We start from the raw sequence: 24,560 nt of genomic DNA, 5'->3' as shown, positions 1-24,560 counted from the left end.
TTATGTGATATTTGTTTTTTCATATTATTTTACATTGCAAACGCAAAAGTTGTGGAGACTTCGTTTTAATATTAAATGTACCGGCGGCTACACCCGCATTAACTTTTTAATTGATAAACAATGAAGCGCTTTTCATTTTTTCTGGATAAATGGTTGAGTGTTTTACTTTCTTTATAGATTAGATAGATAGCAAAATGACGAATCAACGAACGCACTACTATATCTTATTGCGATTCCGATCCGGTGGTAGATTCAGCGAAGCACTGCTCTTGCTAGGGCCAATGTTAGCAACTCTCTCAAGTTGGCCCCGTGAACTCACCTACCAGACAGTACGTAGCCAGAATAACCTCTTAGTCTACCAGCGAATAGGCAGAGGTAAAAAATACTGTCTTATTTATTATAGCAGCATGCCATATCCTTTACCATGATAAAAGGTTTCCGAAGTTAATTCAGTTTATAAACTTTATAATCTTTGTCTGAAATTTCATGTAAATCTTAATTAGTTTTGCGTTATTGAATAACTAATAAAAATATATAAACTTTCTGTTTTATAGTAATTATACGTCAAATTTGACACATCAAATAGGGATGATAATTAGATTATCATGAGCACACTTATTTATTCGTAGGAGCACACGATTAAACTATAAAAAGGACATATGGTAACAACCACTTCGAGTTATGTGTAAATGTTAAATGATGCGTTTTACATATTAACGCATTATCGTAACGATGTCTTCAAGTTGTCGGCTATCCTGTAGGCTATTCGGCCAATATTAGAATCGAGATTAGGGTTATCACAGAGAATGCAGTTATTGATATATAAAATATAAAATAATGTTAAGATTCAGAATAATGCACAAACAGTACGTTTTACGTACGGACCTAAGTTGTTGCTATATTGAATTTAACTAGAGGTCCCGCAGTAGTCGAAATTCGACTATAATTAATTGGAATTGTAAGTTTGTACACTATTATGATTGTATTTTATACTTCTATAATCACAAATTTCGCCAAGACTACACTATAAAAAATATTAACAAAGACAAACAATATTTAATCTATTCTCAATTTGACAACAGACGTCAAGAACAAAAGTTTATCAATAAATAGTACGCATGGGTGTGTGCGTCAAATACATGGTATGTAGTGTGTGTAATGTTTTCTTTATTGATTTAATGTATCTTTTATGCATTATTTTAAAAAAAGATTGGCATTGTGCACTTCTTCTCTATATTCTCTATAAGAGTGGAAAATTTCATACTCCTCCGTCTGCGCAATTTTCGTAAAAAGGGATACAAAGTTTTTGCTTCACGTATTAATATATAGATTAGTAAATAAATGGTTTATTAAGACGCGATGGATCTCAAAGGTAAAGGGAAGCGGCCACGGGTTCCTTCGATACCGTAGCGCGTAAGCTTATTTTATATTGCATTACATTGCGTGATGTTCTTTTTAGTTCTATTTTAATTATTTTTAAGCTCTTATTTTTTTTAATCGCTTAGATGGATGGACGAGCTCACAGCCCACCTGGTTGTTAAGTAGTTACTGGAGCCCATCGACATCTACAACGGAAATGCGCCACCCACCTTGAGATATAAGTTCTAAGGTCTCAGTATAGTTACAACGGCTGCCTCACCCTTCAAAATGAAACGCATTACTGCTTCACGGCAGAAATAGGCGGGGTTGTGGTACCTACCCGTGCGGTCTCACAAGAGTTCCTACGACCCGTAATTTCCTCCTAATTCTACCATTTGGAATAAGTGTTAATGAGACGAGTTTCCCGGGCATTATTAGCAAACTAACTTATCTCAGCTTACGAGGTTTGGGATGTTTCGATCGCGCTTGATGGTGAATTGAATACTTGATGTTAGATAAGCAGACGTGCAGTGGGTCCGCCTAATGATTAGCCGTTATGGTAGAAACGGATTGCGGTATCTTTTTTTTTTATTGCTTAGATGGATGGACGAGCTCACAGCCCACCTGGTGTTAAGTGATTACTGGAGCCCATAGACATCTACAACGTAAATGCGCCACCCACCTCGAGATATAAGTTCTAAGGTCTCAGTATAGTTACAACGGCTACCCCACCCTTCGAACCGAAACGCATTACTGCTTCACGGCGGAAATAGGCGGGGTGGTGGTACCTACCCGTGCGGACTCACAAGAGGTCCTACCACCAGTGAAATCTAGACTATATTATTCAGCTAATTTCCCCCTGATCCCTCCCTTAAGTAATGGTGGTAAGGTTTATTTGAGTTCGATCATGCCACCCGTAGTACCAGTGTGCTTGTTATCTCTGCCGCGGTGCAATCCCAGTCTGAAGGAAAATATTATGATGCAGGTGAGACCTTACCATAGGCGAGCACCGGTGTTAACGTTATGATGTCTATGCACCTCAGTTACTGCTTAACGTCAATTAAATCGTCGATCGTATTAATAGAAATCGTACCGCAAATTATGCTCATTAGTGCTCACCGATGCTCACACAATAACGAATAACACATGACATAATAAAAACACAGCTACAATATCGCGTACTTCTAATTATTTCCCTCAAAAGAGCACACACAAGCGTCACAACGCCGCCGTCTAATTCATTCGACCCAGCCACTCGTAATTTTCATAATTCCGGCTGACATTTCGAATGAAAAGTCGACAGAGCTCCCCCCGACCGTGCGGTACACTCTTTAATTAGCCCCGCATATTAATAGGACAGAAACGACCAAGAATAAATTGTCTTAAGTGCGCTATTAACATATTATATTCGTTGATCCGTGATAATGGTGAAGCGCTCTAAGGTCAGAGCCACTCGTCAGGGAAATTCGGAAGTTCAACGAGGTATTTCTGCGTCACGTGAATGACGTGTTGTCAAATCGATGATGAATTTAACTGTAGTAAAACTTTAGTTAAGTTTAGTACGAATGCGATTTTAGAATTTCTTTCTTTGCAACCTCCTTTCTGTTTGGAACCTCTGGGTTTACGGAAGGACTTATGTTCTCCTTGTATTTTGTACCGTATATTCCATGGGGAGTGCTCAGAGGAATTGTTTGAGATGATTCCATCATCTCGTTTTTTACCATCGCACCGCCCGCCATCAGAGTAGAGTTCATCCGTACTACCTGGAGCCACTGTCTTCATCCACAGTGCGTTTCCAAAGATTTTTTTTGCCACGTACTATCCGGCTTTGAAATGAGCTCCCATCCACGATTTTTCCCGAGCGCTATGATATGTCCTTCAAACGAGGTTTGTGCACAGTACTTAACGGTAGGCAATGGCTTAGCTGTGCCCCTAGCATTGCTGACGTCCACTGGTGACGGTAACCATTCGCCATCAGGTGGGCCGTATGCTCGTTTGTCTACAAGATCGATAAAAAAAGACCTTTTTATTTGAAACTCTATAAACCAAAAAAAAGACACTTAAAAGAAACATAATGGCAATGGGATCATGTCCCTACCTACAAGATGGCAAAAAGTTATCGAACAAAATGGTACCTGCATACTTTAGTTAAATGTAAATAAACGAATAAATAAGTAACTAAATAAATATTTACTAACAATCACGCCACGTTAACTGGTCCCGTGATAAGTTCGTAAAGAACTTGTGTTACAGGTACCAGATAACGGATATAAATGTAAGATTTTTATTATACACATACATATATTTAATAGACATCCATAACCCTGGAAAATACATTTATATTTATCATACAAATATCTTCCCTTGGCGGGATTGGAACCCGCGACCCCCCTGTGTAGTGACCATGTCACTTACCACTACACCAGACGGCCGTTTATACTATAAACTATATTAAAAAATGTTGTGAATTTTCTTAAAAAATGTGAAGAAACTTTTTCCCGAACCTATTAGATACATACTTCTATAGAATTTAGTCTGCGACAGAAAGAATGAGATGTACATAATATTTCTGAAGATATCATTTCAACCGCGAGCGAAATGCACATTTTATGTTATTTTATTAGTATTTATGTACGTAAATAACAATGGATATGATTAGTAACATGGAATACAAAAGCTCTGCTCGTTTCTTCAAGGAATTTTCTCTAATGTTCCCTAACGTTCTCCCTAAACGTTCAGAAGTTGAGAACCAAAATCAAAATACAATTCAAATTTGGAACTCATGTCTCGAGGAGACATCGTTCACGTTGATATCTATGGACTCAAGTAACCCAAGCCAGGACGTGAGCGTCTAACCAAGTTCAGTAATAAATAAAAACTAATTGAATATAAATTGATTTTCTATCCCATACACATTAAATGTGCTTTTCAAATGTGCAAGTTTTAACCGTCCGCGTCGGAAAGTTCATTCCGAGCTTTCTTTGTGAAAGCTTTCAAAGGCCACGTTCAAAGCTGATTGTATGTAATTCTGAATTCAATTTAATTCAATTTAAAGAAACCACGGTTTTAAATTGGCTTTCTTCTAAAGTAACCGATTTTAGAATGTACTTATTTGTATTATATACATATGTAATATTTGGATTAATGTAGTTGATGTAATGTGTAGGCTCTAAGTATAGACCAGTATTTACCTTCCCAATGTCATACCACTTTTAAATGCTGGTGAAAGTATTTATAAAATATCTAAAATTAGAGACCAATTAAGCTCCTAAAACTAGGTAGGTACTGTTATTTTAACTTCATATTTCCGCTGGGAAATAGTCGTCATGTGTTTCAAATGATAGGATGGGACATCATCTATATCGCTATTGAGACCTCATGTCTCAATAATGGCAGCAATCGAAACGGTGACCATTTCACCTCAAACTAACGGTAACCTCGACGGCTCTTCCACAGCAATAAATATAAATGAAATATATACTTTGAGCTATTTCTTTGTCGTATCACTCTTGTCGGTGCGGTCGTGGTCATCGTTCAGTATCATTGCTGTGTTTGCGGTGAGCTTGGTACACGCATGTAAACAACCGCTGACTTGAGCTATACCTATGTACTTTAAAAACATGTCTCTCATAAAATAGAAAGTGGAATATTTCACCTCTCCAACGTAATCTAATATGTGCTCTATATATAAGTCAATTAGTCATACGATTTCTCGCAACAGCAAAGCACGTCTAAAGGAAAAGAAAAAGAAACAATCTCTGTTAAAGTAAAAATAAACAAACTAATAAAAATACAATTAGTTAAATACGCTCCGGGACGCTGACGCACGAGACAGTGGACTGCCGAAGTTCAACAAGCTTTATTAGCCTGTATTTACATTTGAGTAAAAAGCTAAATAAAAGCTACGCCTACAGAATAATTTAGTACGAGAGGCATGAATTTTTTTGATGAGATGAACAGACTAGCTCACTTAGTATTAAATTTTATAGAGCCCTTGAAAATTACAGTGAATTTATTGCTTAGACGGATCATGTGACTAGGAGATGTATGGAAATGGTAGTGCAAGGTAGAGGGGCAAGAGGTCGACCAAAGAAGACATGGATGTGAATGACGATATAAGAAAGAGAGGAGTGAGTGTTGGAATGACAGCTTACAGAAGAGAATGGAATAGAAAAAATATCTGTGCCAACCCCACCACTGGTGGTGGTAGGTGGAAACAAAGAAGAAGTAGAAAAAGACGAATCAATGACTCCACTACCAGCCTGGTGTTAAGTGGTCACCATAACGCATAGATAACAACAAGGTAAATGCCACATTGGGATGCGAATTCTAAGTTTCAGTTCCATACTGCAACGGCTGTCTCATCCTTCAAATCGGAACGAATTACTGCTTCACGGCAGATACAGGCAGGAGGATCGTACCTACCTGTGTCGGCTGACAAGACCCCGCCAGGTGGGCCGTACGCTCGCCTGGCTACAGAAACGAAAATCTTTCGACACCAGCAATACTCGATTTATAAACAAACCGATTTGATTTTCGACACGATATTTTAACTGCACCGTAGTACCTAACCCAACGAAAACAAAAACACAAGTCTGCAAACCCCCGCGTCGCGTACCATTAAAAAAGTTAAAACTGCATACGTGACGTCATATCCACCAACCATCCTTTGACGTACGCGTTCGTCGACAAAAACGATAACTCCGTTCGTCCTTTGAACGACAGAAAACGTAGCTCGCTTGTAATTGTCGCCAGAATAAGAGTAAAACTGCACTTTACATCAAAGGGGGCAGTTTTTAATTTATTACTTTGCATGTACTAGCCGGGCTGGTAACAGAGTTGCTTCGGCCACGACGATATTACGTGACCGGGCATGTTCATAATTGAGTCACAATGTAATTAGTAACGGGGGCTCGCTCACGGAGTCGCCAAGGATGACAACACGTGCTTTGCTGTTACAAAATGTGTACATGTGTAAGCAGGGACATGTGTATCATATAGCATATGCGTGTTGATAAGTTGAAAATCGATTTGTGATTAGTTGTTACGTTTACAGAAGTTTTTATTTATATCTTAGACGCGACTCGACTTGGCCTCGCACGAGCCAAGCAAGATATTCTACTAAAAGTTACAGTACTAATAAAAAATAAATAAACATTACAGTAGTAATATGAGTGAACGCATTATTAAAATATTTCCCTAAACCACTTTTTAGAACGTTAACACTCAACCTCATGCTTCTTCCCTCAAAATTTACGAACTTCTTATATAACATGTATGTTACAACACATATAACACTTAATTCAGCCTCTTAGGAATTAAAATTTGACGGATGGTTTTGTATGAAAGAGGATACGCGAGAGAACAGTGTGAGTTCAGAAATAACGTATGATAAATCTAAACGGAAAAATAGGACACGCTGCATCGCGTGGAAATTTGAAGATGCCATCATTGAATGTGGCCACAGCCTTTTTACCACAGCACTCAGCAAGCCAACATTCTGCCAACATTTTACAAGATGTTTGACTTTTCCGAGACTCTAATAGCTACTTAATATCAAATTTTCAAGCATTTCATCAACTAAAGTCAAGTACGCAAATAAGACAGTTTATCTTCCACCTAAAGGACTATTTTCAAACATTGTAACGTTATTATATATACACTTTTTTAATCGTCAGTTGCTATAGCCAGACAATTGGCATACCTGGTGTTTATTGATTTCGCGATTCCGATCCGGTGGTAGATTCTGCGAAACACTGCTTTTGCTAGGGCTAGTGTTAGCAAATTCTTTCAGGTTGAACCCTTGAGCTTACGTACCCGTCCGGGCGTAGCTGGAATATTCTCTTAGGCTACCAACGAATATGTAGATATTTTTTATTTATTACGTACAGCCTAATCTTTATATTGTCGCTAACGTCCAAAGTCTACGGTGACCAGTCTCATTCAAGTGGGCCGTTTACTCGTCTCAATTTAGCGGGTACAACACAAACATTGTATCCAATTTCATCTCAACGTGAATCTAAGAAAACGAAAAAAATATTTTCATCTTCAAAAAATGATATTAAGATAACACACAAACCCATTTTCGGAGGAAACAGCACAAAAAATGAACGCTTGATTTCGGTCTGGCTAGACATAAATTTGTTATCCCGTTCGCATTAGGCCAATATCCTTTTTTTGTGGCCAAGAAATCAGTGAATACATGATTTATACACTAGGGACGAGTGCCGTGTAATGGATTTGATTTCTAGTAATTACATCAAAGAGTGATGTTCAAAGATTATTATTAATGTGCCTAACGTCAGATACTGTAATGGATTTATGCCTCAGGATATCAGTACTTCAGGTTTCTTACTTATATATTTGCAAGAATAATCCGTATCCATTTATGGATTTATCCGTATGGACATGTGATGAGACGAAATGAAAATGAGGTTGGTAAGAGAGTGTTAACTATGAATGTGGAAGGATATAGAGGAAGAAGTAGACCTAAGAAGAAATGGATGGATTGCGTGAAGGACGATATGTGTAAGAGGGGAGTGAGCGAAGAAATGGTATATGATAGAGGAGTATGGAAGGAGAAAACATGTTGCGCCGACCCCCGGTGGCAAGGAAAAAAAAAAAGCAGGAGAATGAATAATAAATCCGTATCCATTTAACAATAATATTCAATTTGACATGAGATACACATATACTCGTACATATAACCTTATTTTTTACTATTATGTGAGATTAGAAATAAAATAGAGTAAGCACAGTTATTAATTTTGAAGTTTCAGAGACCCGTTTTGATTTCAGAGCCTCGAAGAGCGGGAGAAGAGGCAATTAAGCCATAAGGAGCAACTAGCTCGGGAACAAAGGTACCTGCGACGAAGAGTTGCGCAGCTTCGGACCACGTCCAGGGACACGTCGCTGAGCCACTCGGAGAGCTCAATGAGCCACGGGCACACGACCCGGACCGACTCCTTGTCCTCGCTAGAGTCCTCGTCGGGGGTATCCACGGCGGAGAGGTCGCCATCATCAGTCTCAGAAAGTGGTGAGTTCATTTTAACATCCTTCAAAGTTACAACCAGTCCATTTCAAATTTGGACCTAGATTGACCAGATAAAATGATGAAATTATTTTATAATAATACTTTAACGGTATATTCCCTGATACTGTGAATATTTTACTGGTGGTAGGACCTTTTGTGAGTCCGTGCGGGTAGGTAGCACCACCCTGCCTATTTCTGCCGTGAAGCAGTAATGCGTTTCGGTTTGAAGAGTGGGGTAGCCGTTGTAACTATACTTGAGACCTTAGAACTTATATCTCAAGGTGGGTACCGCATTCACGTTGCAGATGTTTATGGGCTCCAGTAACCACTTAACACCAGGTGGGCTGTGAGCTCGTCCACCCGTCTAAGCAATAAAAAAATATTTTATAGAATAACTAATCTCAAATACAAACCGCGAGGCCACGCCAGAACTTACTTCAGGCACACATCCTCCGATCACGGCTCATTTACAAAGAAACATACAGTAAAAATACACAAGAGAGTAGTAACGCAACGTCGTTACGCCCGCATCGGAAGACGAGGCAGCTCGGCCTGCCTCGACCGACATTGTTACCTTTTATTTATGCATTAAGTTTAGCAATTTAACTGTCGAGCCTACTACTCGTTCCACTAGCATAAATTTCTATGTTTGTCGCCGCAGAAAAGTTTTATGTTTATTGCTTTTTTATACTGTATCGAATTGATATGTTAAGCGAATGGGAAGCGTCGACTGTTTGGATAGTTGGAGGACGATTAATCGTCTCATTAGGCCGCTTTTCTTCAGCGTTCTGCTGTAACACGTAATGAAATGCTATTATGTCGGTCCGTTACCGAGGGAAACGGAGTGAACACTAATAATTGTCAACGTTATTGACATATCGTCAGACATTTTAAGTTATAAATGATTTCAGTTAATTGATAATTATTAGAATAATATTTTTTAACATCTAGTGGTGTAGTAATAAGAAACAGATAAATAACATACAAATGGACTCGTAAAAAAACTATTTTTTGGGAAAGTTACTCTTTACTCAGGCAACGGGGCAAAACAAAGCCACCGTCACCCAAAACATGTGTTGTCGAGTCCCCCAGACCCACTCTCGGTGCTTTTAGGTTCTTCAAGCACCGACACTGTCCTCGAGTTCGACATGCGAACTAGCCCATGGACAACCCACTAAGTTTCTCGCAGGATTTTCTCAGTGGGTCGCGATTCCGATCCGGTAGCAGATTCTGCGAAGCACTGCTCTTGCTAGGGCTAGTGTTAGTAATTCTCTTAGGTTGAGCCCATGAGCTCACCTTCCGGTCCCCGCGAATTTAAAATAGCCCCTTAGGCTACCAGGTAGGGAACAAATATATTTATTTATTTAATATCTTTTTAAGTAAGTTCGATTGTGAAGTAAATTATTTTTGTCACATATTCTCGCAACGCTTTGACGTTTCCTTCGACAGTGGAGCTCTCACGCAAGCCTTTAGCGTTGTGCCCGTGAAGCCGCTTCCGTGATCCACTTGGTACATGAATATTAAAATCTAAATATCGTCCTCCCACCGTCAAACATCAAACGGGTGTTGTGGAGAGTACTTAACTTGCTCGCTTCGTCCCCTGGGATATGCTGACGTTCATGGGAGACGGTAACCACTCACCATCAGGTGGGCTATATGCTCATCTGCTTACAAGGGTTAAAAAAAGTCCGCCCTGTCGCTTAACCACTGTCCCCCAGACATTAAGACTCATTTCGTTTCGTGCTTAACAAAGCTAACAGACTTTTTCGCGAAAAAAAATCTGTTTTCGGGGCTCGAATTCGGTGTTCCTCGCGAACGACATTAATTTAAGCCGACTGCACACCGGCGACGCGACAATCGCATTACCTTAATCGCGTATGTGAACTGACGCGTGACGCGGTCGGACCGCGACGCGACGCGCTCTCTGCGGTCAGCTATATCAATTTAGGCACGGACGACCGAGCTCTCGACATTACCAGTTTAAAACGGTTCAATGATTTTCGTTAATTACTGATTCGTGCTGTTTATATTATCGATAGTGTATATGCACATTAATATTTGATGTACTCTTTACGTATACGTAAGTAACGACAAAGGGAAGATCTTCCATCAAAATGGCAATTGAAGGTTGCCCATTAAACGCTGGCATCTTCGTGATGTATTGAAGATCACGCCGGGGTCACCAGTTTGGCGGTAACCAGAAAGGGAAGATCTTTCACCGAGCGGATAATAATTACTCGCTAAACCAATGGTCCAAATGTTGTTTTTTTCCCCTACTTATTCGGGATATTAAAGAGGCTATTCCAGCTAAACTACATTAGGTGAGTTAACGGAGCTCAATCTCAGGGAGTTTGATAATATTGGGCCTAGGAAGAGCAGTGCTCCGCAGAGTCTAGATCCGAATCCACTGAGAATTTTCGGCATGAAATTCAGTGGATAAAGAAAATTAAAATATTGTTGTTCGGAACTTGTACATATTTACTTATGTCTTGAAAATATTATCAGCGAGATTCGAGCATCTGTCAAATATCTTCTGTTCTATTACGACTACCACCACAACGACCATTTGTATTTGATTGGTATTACAAGTCCGCACGGGTGAGTACTTCCACTGCCCTATCTATGTTTACCACAAGGCAGTCATGCATTCCGGATTTTAGGGCGGTATAGCCGTTACACTGTACAATTGAGCTATAGACCTCACGTTTCAAGGTTGATGGCCGCATTTTCATATTTATGATCTCTTCTAACCCTAGAACACCAACGGTGATCATCTCAACCCGTTTTTATGCTATAATCTATTGTTCACGATTGCTTTGAACTATGAAATAGTCTTGATGAAGAAATTACCGCCTGATTTATGTCAAGCAGTTTCTTAAGGCCATAGAAAACTTGAATGCTGACACATGAACCGAAACACCTGATTTTTAGCAGACACAGGCAGGCAGGTAGGTACAGGCAGGTAGCCTCAGGTTTGCAACGTAATACTAGTACTTAAGAACTAGGAGTGGGAATAGGTGGGAAAACAGGATTACGTCATTTGGTTTAAAGTGTACTGTGTACAGTAATCATTAGTTAAGAGGAATATTTGATGATAGGATAAGAAGACACCGAGATTAGTGCGAGTTCTTTAGCTGTTTCGTTCGTAAAACGCGGGCTTCCGTTTCTTTCTGTCCGCGGCGGTCGCACTGCATCAATCGACAATTCTCGGAGTTGCGGATGATCGCGAAGCACAATGCGGTGGGCGATTGTTGTGGGACGTTGGTGAGCATGCGAGAATACTTATATACCAATTGATTGAATAATTTTACGAAGCGATTCTACGCGGTTTTCTTTAGTTCTTTATTGGAGGTAATTTTATATCGTCACAGGCTATATACATGGAGCTGGTCGCAAATAAGAGTTTATTTAAATCAGGTTTTACAAGGTGACGTCACCGTAGATATGTTTGTGTGTGAGTTATGCTGTTAACCCCGTCCGGGAGTAGCCGGAATAGCCCCTTAGACTACTAGCGAGTAGGTAGGGAAAAAACGAAGCTATTAACCGCAGTTTTTCACATATCACACCCGATCGATCAATACGGGCCAGCAAAGTCGGATAACATTAAAATCCTTTCATCTCCCCAGCGTGCCTACATTCGTAACGGGAAACAATCGTTTATAAATATCTCGACCGATGTAGGTGGCGTTGGTGTGCTCTCGGTTTATTTGTTCCCAGACCGGATCGAGCTGCGACTCGTGACCAGAATTACTTTAACGTGGATACGACAGTACGGAACCCCAAAAAAAAATTTTTTTATAAAGGATAATTTTAGAAGAGTTTTGAACACTTCTTCAATGTAGTGGCGTGGCTCATGTGAACTTACTGATCGATGTATATTTGATGAATTTTTACTAGTGATAAGACCTCTTGTGAGTCCGCACAGGTAGGTACCACCACCCTGCCTATTTCTGCCGTGAAGCAGTAATGCGTTTCGGTTTGAAGGGTGGGGCAGCTGTTGCAACTATACTGAGAACTTAGAACTTATATCTCAAGGTAGGTGGCGGCATTTGCTTTGTGGATGTCTATGGGCTCCGGTGACCGCTTAACACCAGGTGGGCCGTGAGCTTGTCAACCCATCTAAGCAATAAAAAAAATAGGTGTTTTATTAGGCAAATTATAAAAATGCGTAAAAATGATGAGTCACTGCGACACGAACTGAACGATTGCCAGCGCGACGACCGCTTACGATTCTTTTTGATACCCTGATTCCAGCACTTAGGTGATCCCCACCAAAGGAAAAATCATAGTCACAGCTTGGTTTTTTTTATTTTATGTTATGAAGGCAGACGAGCATACGGTCCGCCTAATGGTGAGTGGTTACCGTCGCCCATGGACTTCAGCAGTGCCAGGTGCAGAGCCAAGCCGCTGCCTACCTAAGTGGTCAAGTGCCGGTATAATTCATCGCAGCCTCTAAGCAAATGGCACCGGCATTATTGAGGAAGGTTTCTCTTAATACTGTTAAAGAGCAACATGTGACCGGCGAACAAAAAAAATTGTGTTAGTTAAACTGAAGGATGTTTAGGTTTTCCTAGTTCAAATTAATTACAACTTATAATCATAAAATCACTAGCGACCCGCCCTCGCTTCGCTTCGGAAACTGTAATTTATTATTGATTTCTCCACTATTTTATGGATGTTATTCCTTCAACCTCTTCCTCTTCAATCACTCTATCTATTAAAAAAAACCGCATCAAAATCCGTTGCGTAGTTTTAAAGATTTAAGCATACATAAGGACAGACAGACATAGGGACTTTTTTTTTTTTTTTTCCTACCTATGCTGATAGCCTTGAGAGGCTATTTCAGCTTACCCTAGCTTGTGTAGGTGAGCTCGCGGGGCTCAAACCGGAGAATTGCTAACACCGCCCTAGCAAGAGCAGTGCTTCGCAGAATCTACCACCGGATCGGAAGCGCGACCCACTGAGAAGATCCGGCGAGAAACTCAGTGGGCTGTGTCTGTGGGTTAATTCGCTCGTCGAGCCCTTCGTCGCAAGCGACGGGTTCGGCGAGGACGGTGACCGGTGCTTGTATTGCCTAAAAGCACCGTTAGTGGATCAGGAGGATCCGTGATGACGTGCTTTGGGCGACGTCGACGGTTTACCAAACGGTCTACAGGATCGGGTATGTAGTTTCCGGCGGCCACGACAAGAGGGTTCTCATGTCGTGCCGCCTTCTCAAAGTGGCGCAGCGATGCCGACTGTAGATACTTACTGACGGGGTCGAGCTCCAGGTCATCGTGGAGGTCCACGTTCCTCTGGAACCATGGTGCTCCGACGGCTATCCTGCAGAATCGGGATTGTATTACCTGAAGGGGTTTCAAGTTGGTGCGGGCCGCGTGAGCGAACACTACGCTTGCATACGTCATGACGGGGCGTATGCAAGTTTTGTAGAGGGTTACCTTGTTACGGAGGGACAGTTTGCTTCGTCTACAAAGCATTGGGTAGAGTCGTCCTAGTATAAACGCGGCGCGATCGCGTACCGTTTTTACGTGGGGACGGAATGTCATCCCTCTGTCGAGGGTGACGCCTAGGTATTTGACCTTCGGGGCCCACGGTATGGGCTGGTCAAAGAGAGTGATGGGGCTAACGGCGGAGGTGTTTACGCGCCTACTGGGGAGTGGGGTGCTCGAAGTGGTATTCGGAGGGCGACCCCTTTTGAATAGCACCGCTGTGCTTTTCGTGGGGTTAATGTCTATTCGCCACTTCCGGAACCACTGTCCCATGGTGGTTACTGCGGTCTGGAGTCGCCGATGAAGCAACGACATCTTCCTACACGAGTAGTAGATAGCCGTGTCATCGGCGAAGAGCGCTAGATGGGTCTCCGGAGACCGGGGTATATCGTTGATATACAAACTAAATAGTAACGGGGAGAGTGCGGAGCCTTGCGGGACTCCGGCAGTCAGATGACGGGGACGAGAACGAGTTCCCTCTACTCGATATCGAAACGAACGGTTTGACAAGAAGTCTCGTATGATGAGCACGAGTCTGTCTGGCACTCCCATGTTGTACAGTTTGTAGATCAAACCGTTGTGCCAGACTTTGTCGAACGCCTTCGCTACATCGAAGAAGAGGGCGCCGGTCGGGATTTGTTTACGCCTATTTAGCCCTATTAAGATGTGCTCCGTGAGGCGGTGCACTTGTTGTACGCACGAGTGTTTGGCGCGGAATCCAAACTGCTCGTCTATTAGAATTTTGTTCGCGGTAACGAAGTCCCAGAGGCGTTTCCGAAGGAGCCGTTCGTAAATTTTGCCTATCGCTGGGAGGAGACTAATCGGTCGGTAACTAGCGGTTTCATTATTCGGTTTGCCCGGCTTGTGTATACCGATAACGTCTGCTTCTTTCCATACCGCCGGAAAGATGCAGTGCGTCATAGCAGCATTTAAGATGGTAGCCAACATTGTTATCAGTTGGACTGGTAGGAGTTTTAACGCGCGGTTGCGGATGCCGTCGGAGCCGGGTGCCTTCTTAGGTTGAAGGTTGTCTATTACTTCTCTAACTTCGTCAGAGGTAATGGGGGTAACGCGTCCGAGGGTGGCAGGGAAGCTCTGCGCTCGACCTCCCTGTCGACTGCCTCGGTGTGTTCGGGGTCCGCGTATTGAGTGCTGGTGGTGCACTGCTCTTGCAGTGCATCGGCCAGCAACTCTGCCTTGTCATCGTCATCGAAAGCCGGTGGTTGGCCTGAAGGGCGTACGAGAGGAGGCATAGTAGCGGTAGTTTCGGACTTGAGAGTCCTTGCTAGTCGCCAGTATGCTTGATGAGAGGGCGCGAGTCCTTCTAAGTAACTATCCCAATTCTCATTTCGGGCGTCGCTTAGGCGAGATTTTACATCCCGCTGTAGACGACGCATCCGAATCCGGTTTGAGTGCGTGGGAAGTTGATCGTAGGCCCGGATTGCCGCGTTTCTAACTCTTAGGAGGTTCCTAAGTTCGGGGGACAGTCTGATGCGGTGGAAGCTATCCTCCACATCGACTTCTTTTGAGGATCTTATGATCGCGGAAGAGATGTGATCCGTGATGATGTTTATGGATTCGACTGTGTCCTCGGGGGAGGGAGTTGAATCCGGGCCGCAGGGGAGGATTGGTGGAGCGGCATCGGCTAAGCATTTGCCCAGCTTCTTCCAGTCCACCATGGTCCTCGTAGCTGTGACTGGGTTGTGGGGGCGACCGAGCTGCATAACGACAGGTCGGTGGTCTGAGTCGAGCTCTGACATTGCTTCGATGGAACGCAAGCGCAGAGTTACGTTCCTCAGCAGTGCCAGGTCTATAGTGCTCGGACGGAGCGCGATGTTATACGGATAACATGTTGGAGTTGGGGGACCGACTACTTCAAAGGTAAGGTCGTCTATAAACGCGTCGAGACGCCTACCATTTATGTTTGAACTGTGGCAGTTCCACCTAGTGTGGTGGCAATTTAAATCGCCTGCCAGGATGACGGAGTCTCCCATGCCGAACAGTGACTCGATGTCACTGCTCAGAAGGGGCTTGAGAAAGCGACTTTGTTTTATACTATGTAGTGATATTGCCTATTAAAACACTTTTCGGAACTTTCATTTTCACTTAATTTGTATTTGTTAAATACCAAGTGTCACAGTAAAACAATAATTAATTAAAAAATAATGGACTCGGAAAATATATTTGACGTAACAAAGACATAAATTTTAATTTAAAATATAAAATAGAATTTTTGCCTATAAAACAAAAACTTTTTCGCATTACATGAGACTAGAAATGTTTTCCCAATAAAAATCTAAAATATATATTTTTTATGTACACCAAATTTGGAAGACGTAAGTGAAAATAGATTATGGGAAGCGCTGGACTGACATTAGGCCAGTGTTTCCACAGCAAATTTCCAAAGGCCCGAAAATTTGGCGGTGTGACCAATTGTTTTCCTTTGGGTTACCGAGAAAGTGTAAGTTTGTAACTTTGAGTAAATTTGCATTAATTAAACACGAAACACTGCGGTGTGCCTTAACTTCGCCTAATGAGTTATTATTTTTATAGATTTTTTTTCCGTGTGGATTTTTAATTGAATTTTTTTTTTTATTGCTTAGATGGGTGGACGAGCTCACAGTCCACCTGGTGTTAAGTGGTTACTGGAGCCCATAGACATCTACAACGTAGTAAATGCGTCACACACCTTGAGATATAAGTTCTAAGGTCTCAGTATGGTTACAACGGCTGCCCCACCCTTCAAACCGAAACGCATTACTGCTTCCCGGTAAAAATAATCGGGGTGGTGGTACCTACCCGCGCGGACTCACAGGGGTTCCTACCACCAGTAATTATGCAAATTATAATTTTGCGGGTTTTATTTTTATTACACCGTACGTACATCCTTCACCGTGGAAGTCAATCGTGAACATTTGTTGAGTACGTATTTCATTAGAAAAATTGGTACCCTCCTGCTGGATTCGAACACCGGTGCATCGCTCGATACGAATGCACTGGACATCTTATCCTTTAGGCTACCACGACTTCAATGTTCTTTAAAACGATCCACTACAAATGACGAATTATTCCGAAATTATAGAAAATATGTATCATGAAATTATTCAATTTATGTAGGATAGAAGTAACAGAGCCGATCTTTTTCCATCAGTACCCCAGAGCGGCACTTAGCTAAGTCCGACCCTGCTTACGGATTAAACTATATTTTGTTGATTCAATATAGCATATTATGATACGCACAAGGCGCTTAACACTGTCTTGCGGTTGTCTTATAAAGTCGATGAACCACTTCTAACGATCCTATTGGATGCTTATGATCTTTAAGCAACCAAAATTTAACCAATCCCGACATCGCAACGAGATTGCATACTAAAAATCGATAATTCTCAGGAAATAACGTCAAATACGAACCCTATGATGCTTCGAAGCCGCCGATGCAAAACAAAAAGTTCACACGCGTCATCCCGAGTGGCCATTACGTAGAAAAACTTTTTTCGCAACAAACAAAGAATTACGAATTTTCAATCACATAATCACGTGCTGGTGGTAGGACGTATTGTGAGTCCGCACGGGTATTGAACAACTGTATTACATAATCAATTCACATTCAGTATTCTACTGGTGGTAGAACCTCTTGTAAGTCTTGTACAGGTAGATACCACCGCCCTGCCTATTTCTGCCGTGAAGCAGTAATGCGTTTCGGTTTGAAGGGCGGGGCAGCCGTTGTACTGTCAAAAGTGAGATCTTACAACTCATGTCTCGAGGTGGGTGGCGGCATTTACGTTGTAGATGTCTCGTCGACAAATCTAGGCAAAAAAATAATAGTCACATCCAGGTTCGTCGGATATTCGTGTTGCCATTATGGCAGGTGATTTACGGGTCGAGCACTGCGACGGCTTATCGCGTACTCTCAACGCCCCTCGGTTTATTAATTACGTCCCGCACCTACGTACGTACGTACATACATGCATGCGATTGTTTTCAAACACGTAAACGATATAAGTCGGTAGTCAGTTAGAGATATGAACATTTTGTGAGCTAACTTATGTTGTTGTTGATTTTTTTATGTATACATATCCTTCTTCAAACGAGGCTTGTGGAGAGTAGTTAACGGTAAGCGGCTTGGCTCTGCCTCTGGCATTGCTGAAGTCCATGGGCGACGGTAACTACTCACCATCAGGTGGGCCGTATGCTCGTCTGTCTACAAGGGCAATAAAAAAAATACATTAAAGGTAGGTAGGTGGGTGGGAAACCTTATAGTTATGAATCAACATCGCAACGTCCATAAATATGTTTAAAAGTCTACAAGATCAACTGTCTATTAAATATTTATATATTATATTGCTTAAAAATTGTTACTCAATGACTATCACATAAGTAATTTAAGTAAAATGTCACACTTGTCGTTTGTATTTATTTAGATATATTTATGTTCGAAATAAAAAGTATAACCAAAGTATACCTCCACAATATAAATTCGAATATAACCGACATATTAACTTGCAAATATCGTAACGAGAAAGTGATAGAAATATAAAAAAAACCTGAAGTAAGAAAGGGATGCACAATTGAGATTTCAAAACGGACGCTCGACTCTCGTTTTATGAACACATATATTGTTATATCCACGTACAATAAAACTAGGAATGCCCTTGTTTTGAATAATTCGTGAATACGATTTTATGACGGATAAAAAATATAGCCGATTTGAGTTGAAAGTTTTTGTTGTGATTCGATTTTACGATTTATTTAAAGGCCACTCTCCGTCGGGACTCTTGCTAAATAAATACACTTATCGGTAGCGCATTTATTGAAACTACCCTCTATACCCGTTCGGTCGTTGATGGCATAATGCCGGGTTAGTATGTCTGACTTTCATTGAAATAATATCTAATGATGATATGAGATAATATCTAATCTTGATAAAAGTTTAAATGGGACTTGAATAGCAGCAACATTCAAATGAAAAGGTATTATCAAAATCGGCTTACGTACAAAAAAAGTAAACTGAGGTAACATACACATAAAAACAAATAAAATGGAATTGAGAATTTTTTATTTTTTGAAGTCGGTAAAATATGGTTACATAACCCCCGTCATTAAGCCCTACCACTTTTTCGTTAGTCCTCGTAGTGGTAACCTTAACTAAGAGAAGGGGGCTCTTGAACACTGGTGCCTAAGCGCCTTGTTAAGGTAGATTGTAATCCTAGCACCGCAGATAGGTTTTGGTACATTACATAAAAAAGTCGTTTTTTTTAATGCTTAGATGTGTGGACGAGCTCACAGCCCACCTGGTATTAAGTGGTTACTGGAGCCCATAGACACCTACGACGTAAATGCACCACCCACCTTGAAATATAAGTTCTAAAGTCTCAAGTATAGTTACAACGGCTGCCCCACCCTTCAAACTGAAACGCATTACTGCTTCACGGCAGAAATAGGCAGGGTGGTGGTACCTACCCGCGCGGACTAACAAGAGGTCCTACCACCAGTAAAATTGCTTTGGTAAATTTAATGACAGAATTCAAAAGTATATTAAAGTTGCGTTTTATATTGAAACTGATTACGTCCTCCCATCCCTGTATATGTTTCCGTGATCGCTCAACATTAGAGCAGATTCTGTTATCTGTACGCGCTCGGTACGTTTCGCGTTAACAGTCGCGATTAGACGTAACACGACCAATTTTCGGCTGTAATATGAAGTTTTAGTGCGCTGCTAGGCACGCCGAGACGACCGTTCAGCTAGTTCGTTAACTACATAAGTTTATTGTTATAGTTCTGCATATAGTTCCTTAAGGCTCGACGGTTCGGCTAATAAGAGATAATGAGAGAACCTAGACGGTCCTGCTTGCCCTAAACACGTCATTGCGGATCCTCCACATCCTAAACGGTGCTTTTCTTTTATTGCTTGGATCGGTGGACGAGCTCACAGCCCACCTGGTGTTGTGGTTACTGGAGCCCATAGACATCTATAACGTAAATGCGCCACCCACCTTGAGATATAAGTTCTAAGGTCTCAGCATAGTTTTAGCTACCTGTTAGGTACCTCAAGCACCGGTCACCGTCCTCGCCGAATCCGTTGCTTGTGACGAAGGGCTCGGCGAGTAAAAAAGTAACTTGATACTCGTGTGCGCTTCTAATAATTACATTATTGGTATAATGGTAAAATCGATCTTGTTCGAACTTGAACCTCTTTGAATGGTATACAGACTTCATGATTCAACAACAGATTTGTCAGATTTAACCTGTGATGAAAGCTAATCGAAAATAGGTTTACAAAAAAAAAATGGAAAAAAAAAACATCAAATAGATCAAGGTAAAGTAAAATACAGTGAACTTTGAAATCCATGTGTTCGAATCCATGTGCGGTGCGGATGTGGTGGAAACAGTCGTCCTTTCAAAGAATGAATACGTAATCGATCGCTCTAGAACCGATGAGAACGCTCTAGAATGTTCTCGAATATATTATATTAAGATGTATCGTTGCAAAACCAAACAATACATATATACAAATAAAAATGGGTGGCGTTACGAAACGCGATTGGAGCATATGTAATAAATTAAAACAAAAAACCTTCAACTATAATATCTCATGTAAATAGTTTTGGGATTGTGACTATATAGTCTCATCTCTCGTCCCTTAAACAATCTAATTTTCCTTCCCAATTTGCAAGGAATTGAATTTCTTTACGCGTCACAAATGTCTTACGAGAGATCCTAATTTTACGCAAATAGGTTTCTATTTTTTTTGCTCCTCTCCACCTACCCTCGTGCTTCCGTAGAGGAAATTGAATATCTTTAAGAACGCAACGCGATGTTTCTAGTCACATAAAATGCTAGAGGAGTGCTTCAAGTTGAACGACTTTGGACGGGCGGTGATGGAAATTTCTAGATGCCTTCCAAATTTATTGAATACTAGCTAACCCGGTAGACTTCGTAGTGCCTCAATCGATAAATAAAATACCTAAACTTTTGTATAAAAAAAACTTAAAAAAAAACTAAAGGAGTCCGTCCGACGGGGGACACATCAAAGGAAAAACAAAATTGTTTTTTTTATATAATTCCGAGCATTTACATATTTTTTCACCTTTTAAACCTTCTCTGGACGAATAATTCGAGACCAAAATTAGTCAAATCGGTCCAGCCGTTCTCGAGTTTTAGCGAAACTAACGAACAGCAATTCATTTTTATATATTATTATATAGATTTCACGAAGTTTGACCACGATCATGTAGAATCTAGATGTATAGAAGCAAAATTACAAGAGCACGTGTGAGAATATAAAAAGTAAGCAATAATTGTCCTTTTCTATAATAATAAATAAATGTTTATTTGGTGTAGATTGTTTATCTGTGCGTTCCTAAAAAATTCGTCCGATAGTAATGAAATCTTGTTTAATTGGATCAATTGCTAGATCAGGACAGACTTTTGTTATAGTACCATCAGCAATAGAAGGTATGCCAATAATTTCAACAAGTGAGTGGTTTTCGTATATGAATATTTGGGGACGATCACCACGGAACGCGGTCGGGTTGCACTAGCTGATAATTAAGTGTAGGATTCGTGCGTTCAACTTTGAGGGGCAGAAAGACGTTGCTACCATGAAATTAGGAGTTCGACTTCATGTATGAAATGCCACGGCGTTTGCCCTCCGATAATCATTGAACAACAACTAAACCCCAACAAAAGAACAATAAATAATAGGAACAATGGTTTTCAAACCGCTTTTCGATTCTCTCTTGTTCAATTTAATAAAAAATTACCCTATTAATAATTTAATGAAGGCACAAATTCGAATAACTACTCTACAAAATTTATAAAATTGTTTTCTTTTTGTATTCGTCCGGGTTCGAATTAACACATTAGTTTTCTATTACTTTAAATAGATCAACAGACTGTATGTTTATTAAGTCGCTACAAAACTAAAAGCTCTCATCCACCCTGATTTGCAAAGGAGTTTCATTGCTTCGTATTGCACAACGACTACCCCGCCAATCATTTCAATTGTATCAAACGAGAAATAGGTACGTATGCGTATGCCTCAAAAACCCCTACTACATTTATACCCAAAAAAATCGGATAAGACTTAGAATACTTCCTAGGGAAACTTCGTGATGTCATCCATTTTGATGTATAAAGTCGCGGCCGACTTTTATCCACTATCCATCTTCAATCGATCTACTGAACAAGTGTATACGCATATAAATTCACCTGCGATTCGTCTTAAAACGATTGTCTCCGAAAGGGAAAACTAAATAGCGATCTTAGCGGAAAACTTTTGTTATTTATTTGTTTTGGCCAACACAAATTATGTATCCAAGTCGAGGGGAGGGCCGCCCTAGGTCGGGAGGGTCTAAAAGTTTTAAGCGCGGCCCTTGTTGTATCTAAAGCGGTACTGATCTAATGATTCGTAATAATACCTACAACATTTTCCTTAAATGAGACGGTCAGCGCAAAAGTGGCCTAAGCTTATCATATTTAGTATGGAGATAATGAGGTTTGAATCTACGTTAACACGGCTTGGTAAGCAAAAACAATACGCGCAAAAATAATGTTTACAAAGTCATCTGTTATCTATGCGTGAAACTAGGGATAGGCCGGTTTTCCATCAAAATTTATTATGTTATAAATTGCAATATATAAGCACAAGTATGAAAAATTGTGGGTTAGGGCAGTTTTGTGTTGACGGCCTCAAATGTACATAAACATGATGTAAATATAACAAGACATGAGAGGTGTGAGTTATATGTAATGGGACCAAATAATACGATCCAAGATTGATGTTGAATGATGTTGATGATTGATGATGAATTATTTACGTTGGTGACAAGTAACTGCCTTTACAGAGGCATAAGGTCAGTTTTCTATGAGAACAACATTTCGAATTAAAATTTGTTTAAATGGATTGTAGATTCGGACGCAGCTATTTCGGCAACTGAACTGCTGGGTTTTTTTATGGGTGATGCTAAGTGGCTTCCAGAGCCCATAGATCTCACAACGCGATTGAATCTGGTTACTTTGAGACATAAGGCCGAAGTCTCAATTGTCCAACTCTTCCGCCATTGAAACCGGAACTCACTGCATTGCGGCAGAAAAGGCCGAAAGAAGTGTGGTGTCTACACGTGAGGGCTTACGGTCGCCGATCGGAGTACAGCGGTACAATACCCAGAGAGCGCAAGCTCATGGTATGGTGCAAACCTGGACCGACACAACATATCCATATATAGAAAAGTTTGCCTGAAATTTCGTATCTAGCAAATAATTGTAATAGCCACATACACTTCTAATGTATGTACGTGCAGCTGATATCAATACATTTCCACCTGTCCATAGTACAAGTACCCCATAAATCTATGGTACCGATAATTTAGCGATTGTTTGTGCTGGAGCGCCATAAATCCCGGAGCGACCCTGGCTGTGACGTCACGGGGTCTCGTAACGGCCGCTCAATTCGTGAATGGAATGGTATATTTCATAATCATTATCTTGTGCTAAGTTTAAAAAAAATCAGGTTTTACTCTAAATCATCGGTTACAAGTCTTTTTGGATAATCTGTATTTGTCACTTTGTAAATAAATACAAAAAACTCCTTCGCCTTGTAACAGAGTGTAAAACAAATGGGCTGTCAACACATGATTCATTAGGTGACATCTCAACTAATGTCACATTGACACAACGTTGACAATTTGTGCGTACCCACAACTGTCATTTAATATTTATGAACTTTACAGCATAATGAAGCTGCGGTCACATTAATGGACAAAATGCTGATTGATATTTGGATAGCGCGCTTTGTGTCGGTGCCCCAGCGATAATTCCAAGAAATCTTGTATCTGTAATCTCGGAGTATTCCAAGAAAATATGTATTTGCGGTCCGATCTACCGGTCAATGGTCGCAAGTGATCTTCCCTCTGCATTAGTTTTCAGTTTAGTTGGTCACGTACTCTGAAGGAAACGCTGATTCGCTTATTATAATAAACGTTTGCATAATTATAGTTTCGTTGCGAACATTGACATACGAACACGCTTTATTAGCGCGGTATGTATGTACAAAATGTTTGTCTTTGAACATAATTGTCACCGACTCCAAACGTCTGATTACCTTGAAAGTTTTCATACGCTTCAGGGACCGATGGCAATATTATAATCATTTTATAACTTCACTCTAATATCCTTAACAGCATGAACACTATGCGAAAAAAGGGAAATTTTTTTTTAGTTCGGTTTGCTGTTGAAGTTTGTTTTCTGAGTTATTATACATTTTTGGAGTTTACTCCTTTAGAATCGATTTACATATATAGGCCCGGGGTATGAAAATTATGGGGACCAAAATCGTACTAGCATGTCACACGAAATGCGTTATGCGCATTTCGTGTGACATGCTAGTACATGCGCCGGCAGTCCGCCACAAAGCCTCGTACTGATCGCGCGTTTCTCTCATTATTGTATTTTCATATATTTGTTAGTCGTTTGTTTTGTGTCTCGTTAATTTGTTAATAATCTGTAGTGTATCGTGTTGTCGTAATATAGAACTATTTCTCGTATTGTTTCGTTTAATTTTTTATATCCAGTAAACTCCAGTCGTGCGTCGGAGCGGACACACACTTTTTTTTTTTTTGCTACTCGGCTGGACTCGGACGTGCTTGGCTAGACTCCATTACCTTGGTACTCCGCCATTT

General features: G+C 40.8%; 1 protein-coding gene across 2 annotated transcripts in view; it reads left to right on the top strand.

Moving 5' to 3' along the window:
• LOC114239706 (max dimerization protein 4) overlaps window positions 1-24,560 on the top strand; it is a 394,615-nt gene that overhangs the window by 345,804 nt on the left and 24,251 nt on the right. For both annotated transcript variants that reach the window (XM_089737762.1, XM_089737761.1), the window contains exon 5: window positions 8,158-8,395. In XM_089737762.1, coding sequence (XP_089593888.1) covers window positions 8,158-8,395 — 238 coding nt within the window. The remainder of the gene's footprint in view (window positions 1-8,157; window positions 8,396-24,560) is intronic.

This window comes from Bombyx mandarina, chromosome 23, assembly GCF_030267445.1.
Source record: "Bombyx mandarina strain Sakado chromosome 23, ASM3026744v2".
Classification (NCBI taxonomy): domain Eukaryota; kingdom Metazoa; phylum Arthropoda; class Insecta; order Lepidoptera; family Bombycidae; genus Bombyx; species Bombyx mandarina.
This window is presented reverse-complemented; position numbering and strand designations above follow the sequence as displayed.